This window comes from Falco punctatus (assembly GCF_963210335.1).
Source record: "Falco punctatus genome assembly, chromosome: 5".
Taxonomy (NCBI): domain Eukaryota; kingdom Metazoa; phylum Chordata; class Aves; order Falconiformes; family Falconidae; genus Falco; species Falco punctatus.
This window is the reverse complement of record NC_137584.1, coordinates 13458849-13476550: the sequence shown is the minus strand read 5'-3', so window position 1 is coordinate 13476550 and position 17702 is coordinate 13458849. Positions and strand designations below refer to the sequence as shown.

At 37.0% G+C, this 17702-nt stretch overlaps 1 protein-coding gene across 5 annotated transcripts in view; it reads left to right on the top strand.

Moving 5' to 3' along the window:
- Positions 1 to 17702, top strand: part of COL19A1 (collagen type XIX alpha 1 chain) — a 209414-nt gene that overhangs the window by 152944 nt on the left and 38768 nt on the right. For all 5 annotated transcript variants that reach the window (XM_080388821.1, XM_080388820.1, XM_080388823.1 and 2 more), the window contains 14 exons: positions 516 to 551; positions 646 to 699; positions 1893 to 1946; positions 4038 to 4091; positions 5315 to 5404; positions 5783 to 5827; positions 5932 to 6009; positions 7323 to 7358; positions 7466 to 7519; positions 7608 to 7661; positions 11419 to 11460; positions 12551 to 12604; positions 13415 to 13468; positions 17084 to 17137. In XM_080388821.1, the coding sequence (XP_080244947.1) occupies positions 516 to 551; positions 646 to 699; positions 1893 to 1946; positions 4038 to 4091; positions 5315 to 5404; positions 5783 to 5827; positions 5932 to 6009; positions 7323 to 7358; positions 7466 to 7519; positions 7608 to 7661; positions 11419 to 11460; positions 12551 to 12604; positions 13415 to 13468; positions 17084 to 17137 (759 nt within the window). The remainder of the gene's footprint in view (positions 1 to 515; positions 552 to 645; positions 700 to 1892; positions 1947 to 4037; positions 4092 to 5314; positions 5405 to 5782; positions 5828 to 5931; positions 6010 to 7322; positions 7359 to 7465; positions 7520 to 7607; positions 7662 to 11418; positions 11461 to 12550; positions 12605 to 13414; positions 13469 to 17083; positions 17138 to 17702) is intronic.

The following is a 17702-nucleotide window of genomic DNA, read 5'->3' as shown; positions in this document are numbered from 1 at the left end:
GGGGTTTTGAGGGGATATTTTCAGAACACTTGTTCTGTAAGAGTCTGTTTACATCTGTTGCTTATTTTTAATTAACTATTGTCCTCTCTTATGACATTTGACAAATGCTATTTATGCTGTTTAATACAAAACTGAAGGTTGCTCAGCTACTTGTGATTAACATATTATAATAGCCAAAATAAGACATACTGTAATAATATGTGGTTTTGGACATCAATATGTCGCCAGTTGACATTTAGTGCTGAAGAACAGGCTTTAGACTGGAGAAGCTCGTAAGCAAATGTGGAGTTTCAAACATTTTTTCCTTAAAACACTAGGAAAACCTGCAAACAGAACAAGTTTGAAAGGCGAATGCCATTCAGAGTTTGTACAAGGCATCAGAAATTCTTTAATGCTTTCTCAATATTTTTTTCAAGTTTGCAAACTGTATTATAATATTTCAAGGTAGAAAATTAAACTCTTAGTTGGTCATAGTTCAAGTTCTAATTTCTTATGGTTGTACTTGCTATTTTCAGGGAGAAGCTGGAATGGAGGGATCAAAAGGAGATAAGGTATTTTTTGACTTGTACACACTGTGTACATAGCTGATACTGGGAGACATAACAGTAAGTTTGGATTTTTTGTTTTCTCAAACAATATCATTAGGGTGAAACAGGAGACCCTGGACCACCTGGTCTTATTGGAAATCCAGGATCAAAGGTAGGTTAGTTATTTTTGTGGTACTTAACAACCATTACATTCCGTGCTGTTATATAAGAGGACTGTGAATGCCAGCAACTCTTTAGCAACTCTTTAGTTAGTACTAAAGGGCAGAGAATGCAAATTGTTTACATCGAAAGTTTGTGCATTGATCATGGGTGTTCTGCTGTTCATAAAATTCTTGCTGGTCTCAGCATCACTCCACAAGGAATATTTATGCAGATCTCAAATGTTATTTGACTACTCAAGAATATGAGCACCCGCTTTGTAATTTCAAATCCACCAGTAGTTGGGTGTATTCTCTTTATCCATCAGTGAGGCAAGGAGGAACCACTGCCAGTACATTAGCAGTTCCTATGTTTAATCTTTTGAATGTCAAAGTAGTCATTGCTTTGCTTTGAAGAAAATAAATGAAGCACAAATGTTCTTGAGAATCTCTCATGATGCATTGAATTGTATCAAATAAAGGTTAAATTGGAAACTGTGAAAATGTAACCTCTACCCAACACTATTCGTGTTGGATACAATAGTACTCAGGTTCCTTAGATCATCAAAAGAAGTCCCAGGGGAAATAGACACAGCTATAGGGTCCACAAAACTGCAATCTTAAAACTGAACCTCCACTCTAACTCCTTACCCTGCTCTTTGAAGGCTAATGTCTTTCCTTGGTAGGAGGAGCTACTGAAATAATTGCTGTTACTGCAGTGGAAATCTAGATCACCTTCACACTGTATGCCTTCCTGAAGAGGCTCACAGAGATCCAAACCATCATTAGGGTTTGCACTAAGTCGTCCTTTTATCTGTACATCTCAATCCCCTTTTCTTTCAGTGCTCTGGAGTCCTTCTGATGAGATCTATTCAAAAAAGAGAAGGAACACCTATCACATAGTTGAAAAATCACTTCTAGCTCTGACCCTTGAGGGAGAAAATCTTGATTTACTCCTTTTGTTTTGTCTTTCCCTTTAGGTAGTGCCTTTGTATTTACTTGTATTTGCTTTGTATGCAAACTTTGAATTTTGTACATATGAGTCCCAAAGATTTATTGGACTAAACATTAGATTCAGGGAGAATGAGCAAACTTTGTACTTCTTGCTCCATGTAGAAGATAATTCTTAATGCCACATGTTTTAATCTTTCAACAGTTTGCACCCAATTACAACAGGTATATTGACTGTGCATGTATTATTTCACAGGGACTGCAAGGACCTCCGGGACCTGTTGGACCCAGGGGACTGCCAGGAGAAGTTGTATGTATTGTGCAGTTTCACCAAGCTGTAGAAGCGTGGTGTGCGAACAATTAGCCAGTGAAGCAGTACCACAGAAGTTACCATAGCGCTCTTTTTGTGGCTGCTACTATAGCAATCGGGTTGAAGCACAATAGTATGGAATGTCTCGGGTTAGAGTTCTGCCATTTGCTTGTGTTCTTTTTGTCTTTGCGTTGCCATCTGAAGAAGTAAAAATGATACTAATTTGTCTGATGCACAGATAATTAGCTCTACAAAAATTATTCTTACCTCACAGGACTAGGTGAAAATTAAAAAAATCTAGCAAAGTTTTAGTAGTGTTACACCGTGAGCTGGAAAGGACAGTGTGTGTGAAGCAAAATGAGAAGAAACAGGGGAATTAAGAGTACCCCAAGGATTTAAACACATGGCTTTCCTTATTTCCATCTATGGTTTTGTATTATTCTGAATTGTTTCCCTGCCTGTAAAAGGGTAAAGATTAATAAGGTGAACAGAATAATAATAAAAAAATGTATTATTTTAAAATTAGGTCAGATTAATGAGTAAAACTCATATTCAGAGCAAGACATAATTCTGTTAAAACTAGAGACAATATTAAAATCTTTAGGCAGAGTAGAAGTATTGGTTGGAAAGAATTTAATAGAAAACTCCTTTTTTAATTACTGTCCAATAGATTAAATTACCAAAGTACTTCTACAGAAAGTAGAATGAGAGATTATTCCTATGATTGTTAATTGATATGCCAATTTAATTGTGCAGAGGCTTACTGACAGTCATAAAGTACCTAAAGCCATTATATAGTTGCCATAGGTGAAAAATAGCTTGATTTGTGAACACTGACAAGTGGCAGATAATACGTGTTTGTCCATGTAAGAATGTCAAAACCTGAACTGGTGAACTCTCAAGCAGAAGCCTACTACTTGTTAGATGCAACAGTAAGGGCTGCTTTTAAATTTTGATAGCACCTGGACTAATTAAAAGTGACACATCCCAGGCTCTCCCATTAATAAAGAGACATGAGACAGACTCACCAGTGTGGAGGCTGCGATCACCTGCTGTGCTTCTGCACGTAGACTGTTTAGATGGTAAGAGCCGAGGGGTGAGGGTACCCAAAAGAAGCATATTAACCGTCACTGTTGAACCTTCACTGCTGCCATGAAAATGTTCTCATCCTTCATACATCAGTGTTCACAGAACTGTGTTTTACACTGCGAAGAAAGATACAAACAATATCTGTTTCTTTGTCGTTTTCTTAGAAAGTTTGTTTTCCATTCCATTTGAAGTATTGTACTTAGATTTTATGTGGAAATTACAGGTATTAATAAAATGCTTGATAGAGTTGTTGGTTGAATAGCATTGAAGGGTTATGGAAAAAGTTTTCTGAATTTGTTACAGTGTAGTAAAAGAACACAATTTAACTTTCCCTATAATTTAAATAGTTTCTGTTTGGATTTTCATCTGTTTCATTTCTCTGCATTTATGTCAAATCCTTCATGAAAAAGTCAAGCAAAAGTACTGAAGTGAAACCAAAATGTGAAAGAGAAGGTTTAGACAAAAGAAAGGATGGAATATATTTATTTTGCTTGAAATATTTGACTGTCCATTAAATATCTAAAACATTTTAAAGAAATTCAGTGGATTAAGTAATGTGCAGGAGTAGGAATTCATTGAACCTTTTAAGATACAAATTTGAGTAATTAAGTAGTGTAGGAAAACATGCAGCCCTTCATAGGCAAAAAAGATGAGACACTTACTTAAAACCCAACTTTGTACCTGCTAACAACTTCCTTGAAAAAAATGATTGATTTTCAAGACTTGGAATTATTTTGAAATTGAAGAAATAAGCCTGTCAGTCTCTGCCATTCTTCCCTGTTAGGGTCCAGAAAATAATTGTCATTATTACATTTCAACTTAAAGAAAAATGATTCGTGTATTTGATCAAAGAAGCATTCATTAACTCATAATCTTCAACGTTTCAGGTCAATACTAATACACAGTAAATAATCCAGTGAAAACTCATTTTCAACTGTAACTTTAGATGATCTTTCAGGGAATAGGTATAAAAATGTACAGTTAAATTTTTATTGATTACAGGGATTACCAGGAGAGCACGGGGTACCAGGAAACCCGGGAGTTAAAGGAGAGAAGGTATGTTTTAAGTGGTTTTAGTTACGTTTGATATGTTAGAGCGTATGAGACTGTCGTCTCTGAAGTAACCTTCCATCTTTTTGTAGTGCATCTGAGTGGCTGCTTTATGAATTGATTTTAAAATGTACAAGCAGCAACCTGCTTTGTGCTCCTTGGAGATGCTGCAGGCCAATTTGGGAATCCAGTTGATCTTTAGATTCCTAATTTAAATAGTATTTTAAGGAGGCTGGATTGGGGTCTTACATTGAAGATGTGCAGTGTAGAAATATCAGTTCAGGTCCTGACCACAGAACAGCCTCTTCAGTGTAGTGTCTTAACCAGACTAAGGTGTAAAATCCCACGTCAGTCAGACATACTCATCTTGGCACTGGGCCAGCTATACTGTCTTCAGATGTGAGCCAAGGCTGGGATCTCTTTATGGCTTTGTGTTTTGCATTAGTTAAAATTCAGCTACATCAGCAAGAGTTAAAAATGGTATGTGTCTATATGTTGAATATAGAGAAGGGGAGAAAAGAGGACATACAGGCATATTGTGAGCTATGTAATGTGTTATGGTATTAATACATTGTGGGGTACAAGGGAAACTAGTAAAATCCATTAATAATTTGAAGAAGCAGGCTGACGAAAAGATAGGAGAAGAAAATTACTATGGAACAATGACAAAAATGTACTCATCTTACAAAATAGGAAGTGGTGGATTCAGAAGAATCACAGAGAATGATGCAGGAGCATGAAAAAGACAAGAGAACAGCATAATAAAAGGCACAAATCCACCTGTGTAAGCAGGAGGAGTTGTAGAGATGCAGAGCAAGAGACGCTGAATGCACTGAAGTAAGAAATAGAAGTGTAAACAGGAATACAGTGAAGATCAGGGTTTTAGCACTAGGGATAGATAGCTGGAGAGAGTGAGTTTGGAGCTGCTACAATGATTTAGTTAGCAGGGCTTAATGACAGCCTGCATATTAGGGGCCTGGGTACAAAGAAGTGTAGATCAGATGCACTGCAAGCATGGAAAACTGAGAGAATGCTAGTGGTTATTAGTGGTTATGTCCACACGCCCTCCTCTTCTGCAACTTTTTTAAAGGAAAATACTGGGGGGGAGTATCTTCTCTATTTCTTCTCAAAGTACTGGCACATTCTAGAATAACCTTGATAATAATTAGATTTTTTTTCATAAGCAAAAATTCTGACATTTCAATTAGTGATTCAGATTTATTTTATAGGGGGACCCTGGTGGGATTATGGGACCACCTGGACATCCAGGTCCAAAGGGTGATGTGGGGCCTCCTGGACCAAGTCTGCCTGGAACACCAGTAAGTCCATAATCTGAAAAAGGCTTTTATTACTTTATTTCTTGTAGGGACAACTGTTAAAGAATTGTCATTGTGCAATGAAAGAAATGAGAACAAGTTGGGCATTTTTTTATGTTATTTCAAAATTGAAATATATGTTATACTGGTGTCGTAAGTGCACTAAAATATAGTCTAGAAATAGTGCAAGGCTCACACATGCTCCTAATGACAGTGGTATTAACAGGGAAGGCACATGTAAATCTATCGTAGTTTATTTATAAACGCTGACTGATTTTAGCAATAAAATTCAGCTAGTCTCTTTGATTTCAAAACTTAATTTGGGTTTTTTCCTGGTTTTTTGTTTGTTTGTTTTTGGTTTGTTTTTTTTTTTTTTTTTAGGGTCCCACTGGTATTCCTGGAAACCCAGGTCCACGGGGACCAAAGGTATAAAAAATGTATTACTTTTGTTTCTGAAAAAGAAAAAAGGGATAATGTGCTAGTTTACATTTTCAGACCTGTTGTAACCAAAAGCCTTGTACCCTTCTCAGGGAGAAAGAGGGCTACCTGGTGTACAAGGCGCACCTGGGGAGATGGGGCCCCCTGGAATAGGCATTCAGGGATCACCAGTAAGTATACCAATGCCCAGAATCTGGACTTCTAACTGCGCATCGCTGAGACACTGCAACAAGTAAACAAAGCATAGTAAAAAGCCACGCCATGAACTCTCTCCTGACTGGATTCCCAACTCAGCACCTTTCCCTTTATCCAGACCCAGAAAGATCTAGTGCTAAGCGGGCAGTGGGAAGCCTTGGGGAACTGAAGGAATCAATAGCTACATTACAGATGAGCTTCCTCCTAGCGATGGTGTTGAGGCATCTTCTGTGGCTGTTTCTAAGCAGCAACTATTTGCAGCTGTTGGCAAAATCCAGCCCGAGTAGTGATGCAAGAGAAGAGGTATACTCGACATTACGTAGAGATGGCATTTTGAGATCTGTGCTGGCACTGTCAAAGGCAGAGACGCCTGGAAGAGATGTGGAAGGCTTTGCATCAGCTCCTAGCTTTTGCATTTCTCATGACTGCTGATTACAAGCTTAGATCTACTGCTTATAGACGAGAACCTTACAGCGCCAGGTACTATGCCAGCAAACAGGAAAGTCCTGATTTTGCACAGCTTGCTTCACCCATTTCTGTGCAGTTTAAATTCGAACGTGAAGCAAGCTGATGCAGTTTATCTAGAACATTCATACTAAGTAACTTGTATAGCAATAACTGTCAGTTATTCAGCTTGTTTCCCAGGGTTTGTTCTTTCTATTGCCTTTAAATAAAGCCATCTGCAGTGACTTCAGAGTATTCAGTAAAAAAATCAATGATATTGATGGTGTAGATGATAGGTGGTACACGTTATTACGTGAGTTCTACTCTGGTGAGTAGGGCAATCTCTCTGCAGTCCAAACCAATATAGTCAGCTGATACATTTCAGTTTGTTGACAGGACTCAGATACAGAAAGAAAATGTTTGAGAAAGGTGACTAGAGATTCATACTGAGGTCTTAATCTGAAATAATAATCCTGGCAAATAATTAATTCAGTTAAAATGTTTTCAAACCTGAATTTCAAAAATTAGCCATTTATGTATAAATAATCTATTTTGGTTTTATTCAGCTGTATATCAGCTTTTCTTAGGAATATTTTAGCTAAATAGCAAGTTTCACCACAGCTCATTATTCTTTGGTATTATTTGCCCTTGAAAATGGGCCTCTGCAAAATCTTGAATTCTCTAATTTTGCCAAAATTAGATTTGTATTTAAAGCCAAACCTTAGAGCAAGTCTTTCTTGCAATGTGAACTGCACCAATATACTACATGCAGTATTATCTTTATGAAGTTCATCACCCTTATCCCAAAAAGTGTAACTACTGATTCTTTGGAGTTTTCTTGCAGGGTCCCATGGGTCCAACAGGATCAGCAGGTGTGCAGGTAGGATATAAGTTTTCTCTTTAATATAGAAAACATTAATTTAGTTTAAGATGTTTGCAGTAAATGAAAAATATTCTAATATCCTAAATGACCTTGACTGCTCTTAGGGCCCTAGGGGACCCCCAGGATTACCAGGAACACCAGGTACCCCTGGTATTAATGTAAGTGACAGTTGTCTATATACACAGCAAAAAGTAATGTGTCTCTTGCCAGTGATTTCAGGCCATGACATTTTACATTTGTCTCTAGGGCACTCCAGGAAGAGATGGAAAGCCAGGACTGCCAGGTCCTCCAGGTGATCCTGTATGTATACATAGAAAGCTTGTGCATTTGCTTTGGTGCAAATATTTTAAATTTAAAGGAGGTGAGATAACCTAGCAAGACTAGAAGTCCAATTGATTAATTTTGTTTTTCACTATTACGTCCCAACCTCAGAACTTTAAGAAGGCAAATTTCTCTTTAGAAACAAATGCTTACAGAGGATTTTATTGACAGCAATTCAGTTTTCTGAATTTCCTGAGTGGTTGTTTGATAGAAATAAAATATAATAATATAAATAAAATAAATAAAAATCTGTAGATTGTTGGAAGAAGCAAACCAAAACCAAAGCTTAAAAAAATTGTTAAACTCACCTGTGATCCTATTGGGTTTTGTATAATTTGATATTTCCCAAGAGATTTTGGTCAATGGCACAGTTTTCAAAAGAACAGGGAAACACAGTGATATCAGTAATCATTTGAGACATCAAAACAAAGGAAAATAAAAATTACAAAACCTAACATTTGAACTGTATTATGTTCTTTAGCAAAATCTCTGCTACTTACCAAGGCATGAATTTGACTTTTTCACTATCTCAGCAATCTCAGTCCATTCATCCCTTAAACTAGCAATTCTTCACATACCTGACCATTGCACATACTCCTCAGATTCAGAGACCTGCATCATTTCTTACGAGTGAGGTCTATCTCCAAGTGTCCAGCAATGCAAATCTTAGGCAGTTTCCCAAACTTACCTGCAGACTGCTGATAGCCTGAGACAAGAAATGCTTCAGAGCTGCCACAAGAATGCATTAGGCAGTAAAATATATCATGCTTTTGGTTGAACACTTGATGGTAGAGGTGCAGGCAGTCCACCAGCAAGCCTGAGGACTGACAACAAGGAGCCTATCAAGGGATAAACTAGCCCCAAAATCACACAAAGATTTCATCTTGGAGAAGATCGTCAGCTTTCTCCGAAGAGCCTGGGAACTAGCTGGCACGTATGCACTGTTGATTAGCAGTGACTAGGATAGTGATTCTAATCGGTTGGTTCTTTGGTTTTCCTGCATTAGTGAACTGGTCCGGTACTTAAGAGATGCATAAGAGTATCAGTAGTTCTGCAAAGGCCTTAAATCAGTACATAAGAGCAGATCTGTCACTGGTATTGAGTATGAAGGTAGCATTCAAGTCAGAGAGTCACAAAGACTGAGATATGAAATGAGCTTCAGTTAGGAATGGATATAAAAACAACAAGAAAAAAGCACTGTGAATAAAATTATTTTAAAGAACAGAAAAGTCTATTATTTAATAATCATGGAGATCAAATTACAGATTGTGCAGAGAAAGCTGAATAATTCAGTGGCTTTTCACTGTCTACTGAAAGAAATTGCTTTTCAGAGAATACATAAAATGAAATCTAAATAAGTTAATTGAAAAAAATAATCAGAGGTTTTAGATACAGCATGAATATCTGGTGTAATTTGCTCAAAGTGAACCAAAGCAGTCTGTAAGAGAGATGCAGCACTGAGGGGGAGATGCTAACAGAAAACGTAGTAAAAGGTGAATGCAAGAGGAACTAGAGTATAATAGGTCAGTTGAATAAAATTTTGATTGCAAGAAAGATATTAAATACTTTAAAAAAAAAAATTCTAAGTACCAGTGATATGAATGTTAAAGTGGAAACACACGATCAAGTAATTTTGTTAAGAACCAGTAGCAGAATAGATCGGATTTCTGCCTTTGGAAGGTTAACTTTCTTGGGAAAGACAAGGAAACAATCATGTTATACACCTGGCTTCAATAAAATGTTGAGACTGTCCTCATGAGGTTTTTGTAAACAAGCAAGAAATGATCTTGAAGTAATTGCCATATAGTTAATGCTTATCAAAAAAACATGGATATGAGCGTCTCTCAGTAGATTACTGTCAAACTTGGAAGGAGAGGTCTCTCCCATGCCCTGTTCTTGTCAGTGATGTAATTTTCTTAGGATAAGTAGATATAAACTCTGCAATTAGACTGGGAAAGACTGCTAGCTTTTTAAAGATATAATCAAAACTTAAAAATCAGAGATAGTCTGAAGTCAACAAGATTAAACTCAAGATAGATGAGCATAAAGTGCTTAACAAGTAGAATAAGTCTAGAAGGCACAGTGCACTGTAAACTAAATGTGAGTAAAAAATCTGATGCCAGTGTTAAACACAGGTCTACATGGTAAAACTTACTAAAAGGAGAGTTATTTCCCTTTGCTCTCTTGAAATACTCTTCTTTCTGAAGAGAACATTTTTAAAGGAAGATGTATCAAGCAGGAGTGAGTCCAGAGAATTAAGGCCATTTTAACATTTTCAAAAGACCAGCATGTGTCATACACTTACCCAGACAGCATACACAGCAATGACTCTACAGTATGTGTGCAGTTAGGCTGAATTTGCTATACCTACAGAGCAGACAAACTGTATGGCACAAATGCAGTAGGCTTGCCCTCATACCTGGTGTGCCCTTGCAGCTGTATGCTAGGACCCTTTCACACTGAAGGTTTGGGGACCTGTACCATAAAATGATATTGCAACTAGAATAAGAACATTAGAAAAGAGGAAAAACTGGGGAAATTACACTTGTGTAGTCCAGCAGAAAGGCCAACAGGTGACATGGTAATAGTCTGCCTATCTGTAAAATGTTTTCACAAGGAGGATGAAAAGTCGGGCTCTGTAGGGATGTGGTGGTTGGTTTTAAGCCTTGTTACTGGTTTTTAAGAGCAGGTGATGTTGTCTATGTGCAGATTACTTTTGTGCAGAGGATAGACTTCCTACCTTGCATAGTTATGTCCTTAAGTTATGTTAGGTGGCTATGTCTCAACCAAGAAAACTCCTCAGCATGCTTTCGAAGGTGGTGATGCTATCCTGTAAATGGTTTACTCCTGATCACATGTATAGTTAAGGACATTCAGCAGCGCTTCTCTTGAGCTAGTATTTGATACCCATTGCTACCACTGACAGTTCCTCTAATATGCTACAAAAGTGTTTACATTTTATTTTACTTCTTCAAGATGGAAATTATTGAAACAGACTGAACAAAAACAATAACAAATTTTGAGTGTGTCTGATTTTATATTACGCCCAGGGCTATTTTTGCTTTAGCAATTGCAAGAAGCAGCATTGATAATTGAAGAGTCCATTTGTGAGCTAAGCTGATGATAACCAGTGCAATTGGTTTTTACAGGGAGTCCTTAAATATGAACTTAATGGCAGCACTTGGAAATCTGAGTTATACTGCAGTACAGTGTAAACCTATTGATTGAGCTTTAAATGGGTTTCCTTTAGTATTGGTAGCAATTTAGTGATGGCACCGCAGAGTTTTGCACTAATTCTTATTGTTTAAAGACAGGACAAAACACTGCATACGTTGCTCATGTTGCTGTAGCTGGAGTATTCCCAGTATCTGAACTAGTTTATTGAAGTTACCTTTGGAATCTCCACAATATATGCAACAGTTCACAGTAGAGTCAAAGCCTAGGAGAAAGCAGAAGGAAAAGAAATGCAGATAATCAGGTGAGAATAGTCTGTGAGACATTCCAGTAGTGGTAAGTTTTTGCTGGTATGCTACAAAACCAACATTATATTATTATTGTGTTAAAGTCAAATTTACTATTTTCTGGAGTTATGCTGTTGTCATGGCGTAAGGACCTTAATTGAAATTGTAACAGAGAATTGCATTGTTAGGTTGGTTAGACAATGGTATTTAACTATATTTGAAACCCTAAATTTTATTTTGAGTTTCCATTTGCAGCTGCTTTTTTTTAATTTCAGATTGCACTGCCACTGGTGGGAGACATGGGTGCTATACTAAAGGTAAACCTATTTAGAGGTTAAATATCTTTGTTTACTATAAGCATGCTTTTTAAACCAAAACATGTACTTGAAAGTTTCTATAGGTTCAATTCAGACCTACTTGGCTAGCCTAAAATAATTTTGAGATTTTACTTTTTTTTTCATTTAAAAAAAATACTCAAAAAATGTATTTTATAGGAATATTGCAAGGTGACATTTGAACAGTATATGAGGTAGGAGCCAGCAAGTGCCTGTTTAGCCCATCTGAATTGCTACAATATTCTCCATTCTCTGCTTTACTTTATAGTGTCAATATTTGTAATATACCAAATGGGGGAAATAGTCTGGAATGTCTAAGGTATTATTTTGAACAATAATGAAATTTGAAGTGATCTGCAGTATTCTAAAATGAAAAGTGTGCTCAGGAGGATTTCAATATGGGGAACACATAATTTCTGAGGAGAGAGATTATCCTATTTTACTGCCCTTTATTAATATATGTATTTAGGATTCCCAGATTTGATTTCTTTTAGGTCTGTCTTTAAGCTTTTCCTTGATTCTGTCTGTTTATAATTTTATTGCCTTTCTCCTCTGTGTGCTCTTCTATCTCTTTATGATTTCTCTCATACTGATTCTTTATGCTTCATTCTTAATTTCTCTGTGTTTTGTGGATAGCACTTCTATAAGATTGTAATTTAGCTGGAGCTGGAAAATGCTTCTCTCAACAAAGCAGAAATCGTTTACTTTCATTGTAGATTTGAAGCTGGTGAGAGTAACAAGTAACCTTCATCTCAACCTAATCCGTAAAAGGAAGGTGGTTTGCACAAACCTAGACACAGGTGTGTCTGGGGCTATCCAGAATGAAGTCATTTGAGTCCTCTCAAAATGAAGCTAAAATTTGTTAGCATGGTTTGAGTGTGAGAGATGGGGAGGGAAACAAGGAAGGATATCTGAAGTAGTATGTTTGTAGAAGAGACAAAGGACTGAAGAGAAGGCTTTGGGGTAAAGTGAAGGGATGGTCACAAAGGCAGGAAGGAAGCAGACTGTGTGATCAGATCATCTGCCTATGTCACAAAAATGGTTGTCACTTTGCCTTCTGTCTGTTCTTTAGGGTGATCCTGGTACAAGAGGTCCTCCAGGCATCCCTGGTAGAGAAGGGCCAAAGGTAAGTTTTGAAGAGTACTTTGCATTGCTTTGTTGCTTGTTAAAAAGTAGGCGGCCAGACTCTTACCTCTGACAGTCTTGATTTTTTTTTTTCTGATCTTTATCCCTGTAGCATCTGAGCAGCGTGAAGTTTCAAATTGTTTTTACGGTTCAGCCCTCTTCCTGTTTGTTTGCATTTCCTCTAAGAAAAGTGAGCAAAATAGCCTACATTGAGTCCCAAGCCAGGATAGCTCTTCTGTGTCTTGCATCCATTAAAGCTAGCTCAGATTTGACTGTCCAGTAATGCATTGACATCTATAGGTTTATTTTAGATGAGTTAGTCACGCAAGAATCTTGCAATGAAGAAGGAAACATCCCGTATCTCCCTCAAGTGTGCAACAGCTGGACTGCCCTGTGCCTTTGCACCATGTTCCCATGGGAGTAACGCAGCCATCTGTTTCAATGAGACATGAAGTTTCACTGACATCAATCAAAATTCTGCTCCACTGTAATCAGATCAGATGCCACATGGTCTGGCATATAGATATCTGCGATAGTTGACCCTAATTCCATAGAAGTTTACTTTCTCCATTTCTGCTTGCATTTAAGCTCTTTGTTATAAAGATGTCTCCATCAAACCTTTTAGCTGGTTTGCCTACTAGGTAAAAACCACTTATTTCTTTTCACCTCGATGGGAAGCATATCTTAAAGCTTTTTGCTGTAAGGGTTTCATGCTAGCATATATTAAATGTGGGTCTTAAAATGCCCTACAGAGCATGAAATTCATTGTTCTCTAACGGAAAGTATTTGTTTGAATGCTACGTTTTCACAGGGGAGCAAAGGTGAACGTGGATTTCCTGGGCTGACTGGAGAGAAGGGCGATGAGGTAAAATTATGTCATTTCCATAGTGGTTGCGTTCTTATCTGAACCTGAGTAAAGATCTAGACCAAGAATGAAATGCACAGAATGTTAGTCTGTTCTTTAAAACCGCTGAGGTAGTTATGTATTGCTATAAATAGCCCTCAATTCTGAATTTTTACAAAAATATTAAGTGCTATTATTCAATGAAATAACATTTATTTAGGTTTTGGTTGAGGATTTTTGCTCATTTGTGTATTTTAAAGCCTTACATACATTTAAATGCTAGTTTTTAAGAATATAGGATAAAGCAATGAATAGATAAATGCCAAATATTTTCAGAAAACACTTCATGTTTTATAGCGTATTTGCTTTCATTGTGTTAGTCCCTCTTTAGAATTCACTTTCAAAAACATTCCATTAGACAAATACTCTGATGGGAATGATAATAGCAGCAATTACTATTTAGTGGAAACTGGAAAATGTTTGAAGAGACTGAATTTAAAGTATTTACAGTATTTTGCATCATATACTGCATTCTTAGAGTTATTTTTATGTCATTATGGAAAATAAAAAAAAGCCATGTGACTTGTGGTGCTGTATCCAAAATAGCTGCTATAGCTCTCATTTTAAATTGAAATATTTGCATTTAACAGTTCAAGAGCAATCTCTGTCCAAAAATAATCATCAAAGCAGAAGCTATTAAGCAAATGAATCTGAGTAAATAAATTAAGTTCCTAGTGACCTTAGCCAACTGAAGGGGTTAAAATAAATAGTCTATTACAAAATATTCTGTAAACACTTCAAAATTCTAAAATACTTAACTGGCACTGTTAAATACGTACTACTCTTATGTAATTTGGAAGTGCTGGCTATAAGGGAAAATGCTTGGAAAATATGAAAAAAATTTAAAGCTTATTGATTGAGGGGTTTGTAATTCTTTGAGTGTTTTACATTTCTTTGGCACTAAGGCCATAACGTAGTAAGAATTTTCAAACAGTAGTCGAAAGAGAACGTTTTCAAAAAAAAGCTGTGTTCATCAGGATCCTTGGCTTCTAAAAGTCAAGAGTTACATGAGGAAAAAGAAAGATGCAGCAGAAGCATTGGATATGTATTCCTACTACTGCTTTGCCCCAGAATTTAGCAGATTGTCAGATTAAATTACCATGCTTATTTTTTCTCCTGTTTTCACACAATCTATAGAGCTCATTATGGTTTTGCTTCTTAAAAGCAAGTGCTTCCTAAAGTTTAATTTAGAGCATATACCTTAAAATGATGGGGCAGCCATAAGCGAAGCCCGAGCAGAATTTTACTGAAAAAATAAATGGGAAAGTAACACATGCTTAGCGTGCCCTGTAGGGTACCTCTACAATTCAACCCTAACAATCTGAGGCATTAGTAAAACAGTTTCAACTATTCAGATACTATATAACTGCTGAAAATCAAGTGAGATACTAGAGACAATTACAAAGGTAGTAAGGGAAAGGCAAGATTATAACTGGCAGTTAGTTGATTTATTTTTTAAAGGACTCCAGAGTACATTCATTCTAATATTTTTTTTATTATTATTGATTTAGTAGGGTGTTGTGCTGTGTTAGTAAGTTAGCTATTCACATGCTGCTTTGCTGTTTGATAACTGGTTAGCTGCTTAGCTCTGACATCTTTAGTGTTTAGCAGCAGCTTTTGATTATGACATTATGAGGGCGCAAGTGAATTTATTTTCAGAAACACGCGTGAAAGAATTTACAAAGTTTAAAAACAACTCTTTTACAAATGTATGAATTTTGAAAGAATGCATTTATTTTTATTTTTATGATTTGGTTAGCATGAGAATGGGAAGAGAGATTGAGGAGCCCACCTGAAGCTCTTTGATATAGGCTCATTAACTTTCATGTGCTTTTGAACAGCCCTTTAATCTTTGTTGAAGCTTTGTTTGAAGCTCTTTGTTGGAGAGTTTTTCTAACATCAGTAATAAGAGTTACAGAAAATATTCCTTTGGCTTCGTATTCATTTTCTGGGTGACTGTACGGTCAAAGTAATTAAAAATGAGCAGAGAACACATTAGCAGTTGGACTGCCATTCTGAAAAGCTGCAGAGGTGGATCAATGTCTTCCGTATAGGTGCAAGAAAGGGAAAATCAATGTGTGTCTCCATCTCCGCATCTTTCCTGGTTTATTTCTGTCTGAAGTTTTTCCCTCAGTCTCTCCCTCAGAGGCCCTATTTCAGGGCTCCTCACTGCTGTGGTTTTCTAGACTACCTCCTTAGCCATGTCTTCTTAAACACTGCATTTAACGTGAGAAATACACTTTTTCTGAGGTGATTCCTCCTGTCAGAGGGTAGGCACCCTGTATGTTGGGAGAGGGGTCTGCCGGAGTCAAGAAATTACTCAATATGAGTTATGCATCTTTCTCATCTTTATTGGCTTCTAACACTTCTTATATAGCCTCAATACACAAGCATGTTCCCAAAGCAAACATATAATTGGTTATTAGCCCCTAAGCACGCGCTGCTCACACACCACTAATTATCATGATTGGAACAAGCATTATGTCCATGCAGCTATTTGCGTTAGCTATGCTTTAGCCTTGCGGTTTGTTACTCCCTTTATCCACATTCCGTTCCCCATCTCCCTTGGCCTTGCACATGTCTTCCCTAACAGCTGCAGCTTGTTACAGCCACGGCCTGTTATTACAATAAAGTTACTTGGTCTCAGGATTCAAGAATAGATCAAGGCCGCTTTCTTGTTAACTTCAGCACAACAACTTCAGCACAATTCTAATTCCAGTACACTTCTAATTTCAGGCCTGGATTGTGCACTCCAGGCCTGGACTGTGCAGACCCTCAGGGGTTCCATGGCCACGCTTCTGCAGCCATTCTTCTAGTAATCACTGCTTGGAGGGACCTGTTTCCCTTCATGGATTACGGGGGGAACCGAGAGTAATTAACTGTCATTAGTACATGACTTCTACATGTCTGAAATTGCACCTAGGCCTGGTGTGGCAGAGAAAAGACTTTAGTGGCCTGCAGACTTGTCTCAAATTCTATCTGTATCCACTGTAGTAAGTTGCACACACCTGTGTGTTTTGTAAGTGGATACCAGAATCCATCGATTTCCAGGCAATCAAGCAGAGTAAGAGCAGGAAAGTAGGTCATTAAATACCATGAAAAATGTCATGTTCTGTTACCAAAAAAGCAAAATCTATATATCAGGCAGAAAGCATTGCTGCATATAGATAGCATCAGGTAACATTGAGAAGTCTGAGTAGATGTCTTCTCACCAGCAAAAAAAACTTTTAATGACAGAAAATTAATCTCTAAGGAGAAGCCAGAAGCAGAAGTTGTCTTGCTCTTACCTGCACAACTAAAAGCAAAAAGATATATAGGACATAAAGCAACAATGTGAAAGGCTGAAGTACAAGTATTATTTATCAGTCAAGCAAGAAGTTCCTCTAACTTTGTTCAGTGATCTTTCCTGCATGGTGTTTTTTTTCATTCCTAAAACTAATGCCAACCTTGTAGATGAAAATACACTCTAATATAGTTATATTATATAGTTATAACACTGCTGGACATGCTGAATATAAGTAGCTTTTGAGGTATAAGTGGGAAAGGAAATAAGACATATGCTCTCTTAATTTCCAGGGCCTTCAAGGTGCTCCTGGACTGCCAGGCATGCCAGGACCCAGTGGACCATCTGTAAGTGTGTGGTGTCATCTTACATACATACATAGGTGTGACCTAATGTATCTCTGCAGAGGTTGCTATAACTATCAAGCAAAGCTTCATATTCTTAGCTTCTTTTGGCTTTTTGAAATAAACTTGAAATAAAATCTTACCCATACTGGCTCTAATAAAAGAAACTATGCTGTGAGCTGATGTTGCTGAAAATACTGTCATTGTCTGAGCTCAAAGTTTATGCAACTTAAACGGATTTGGAGTTTTGTCATTACTAGCGAGTCTGTGAGGTTACATGACTTACAACGTGAAAAATTGCAGTTGTTTATGTATTCTTACCCAAGTTACAATAATAATGTTAGTAATAAAAATCTAAAAATAATTCCAGCTAGGCATTCTATAAACATTGAATGCTGAAACCAAGTAATCACTTGGTTTCACAATAAAAAAGTATGAGAATAAGCTGATGATATTACAAGTCACTGAAAAATATAATTTAAAATGTTGGTATTTCTGGGAAAACTCTTTGAAACTTTTTTAAGTTTTATTTTCTATGTACTGGCTGGTATCACATTAGTTAGTATGA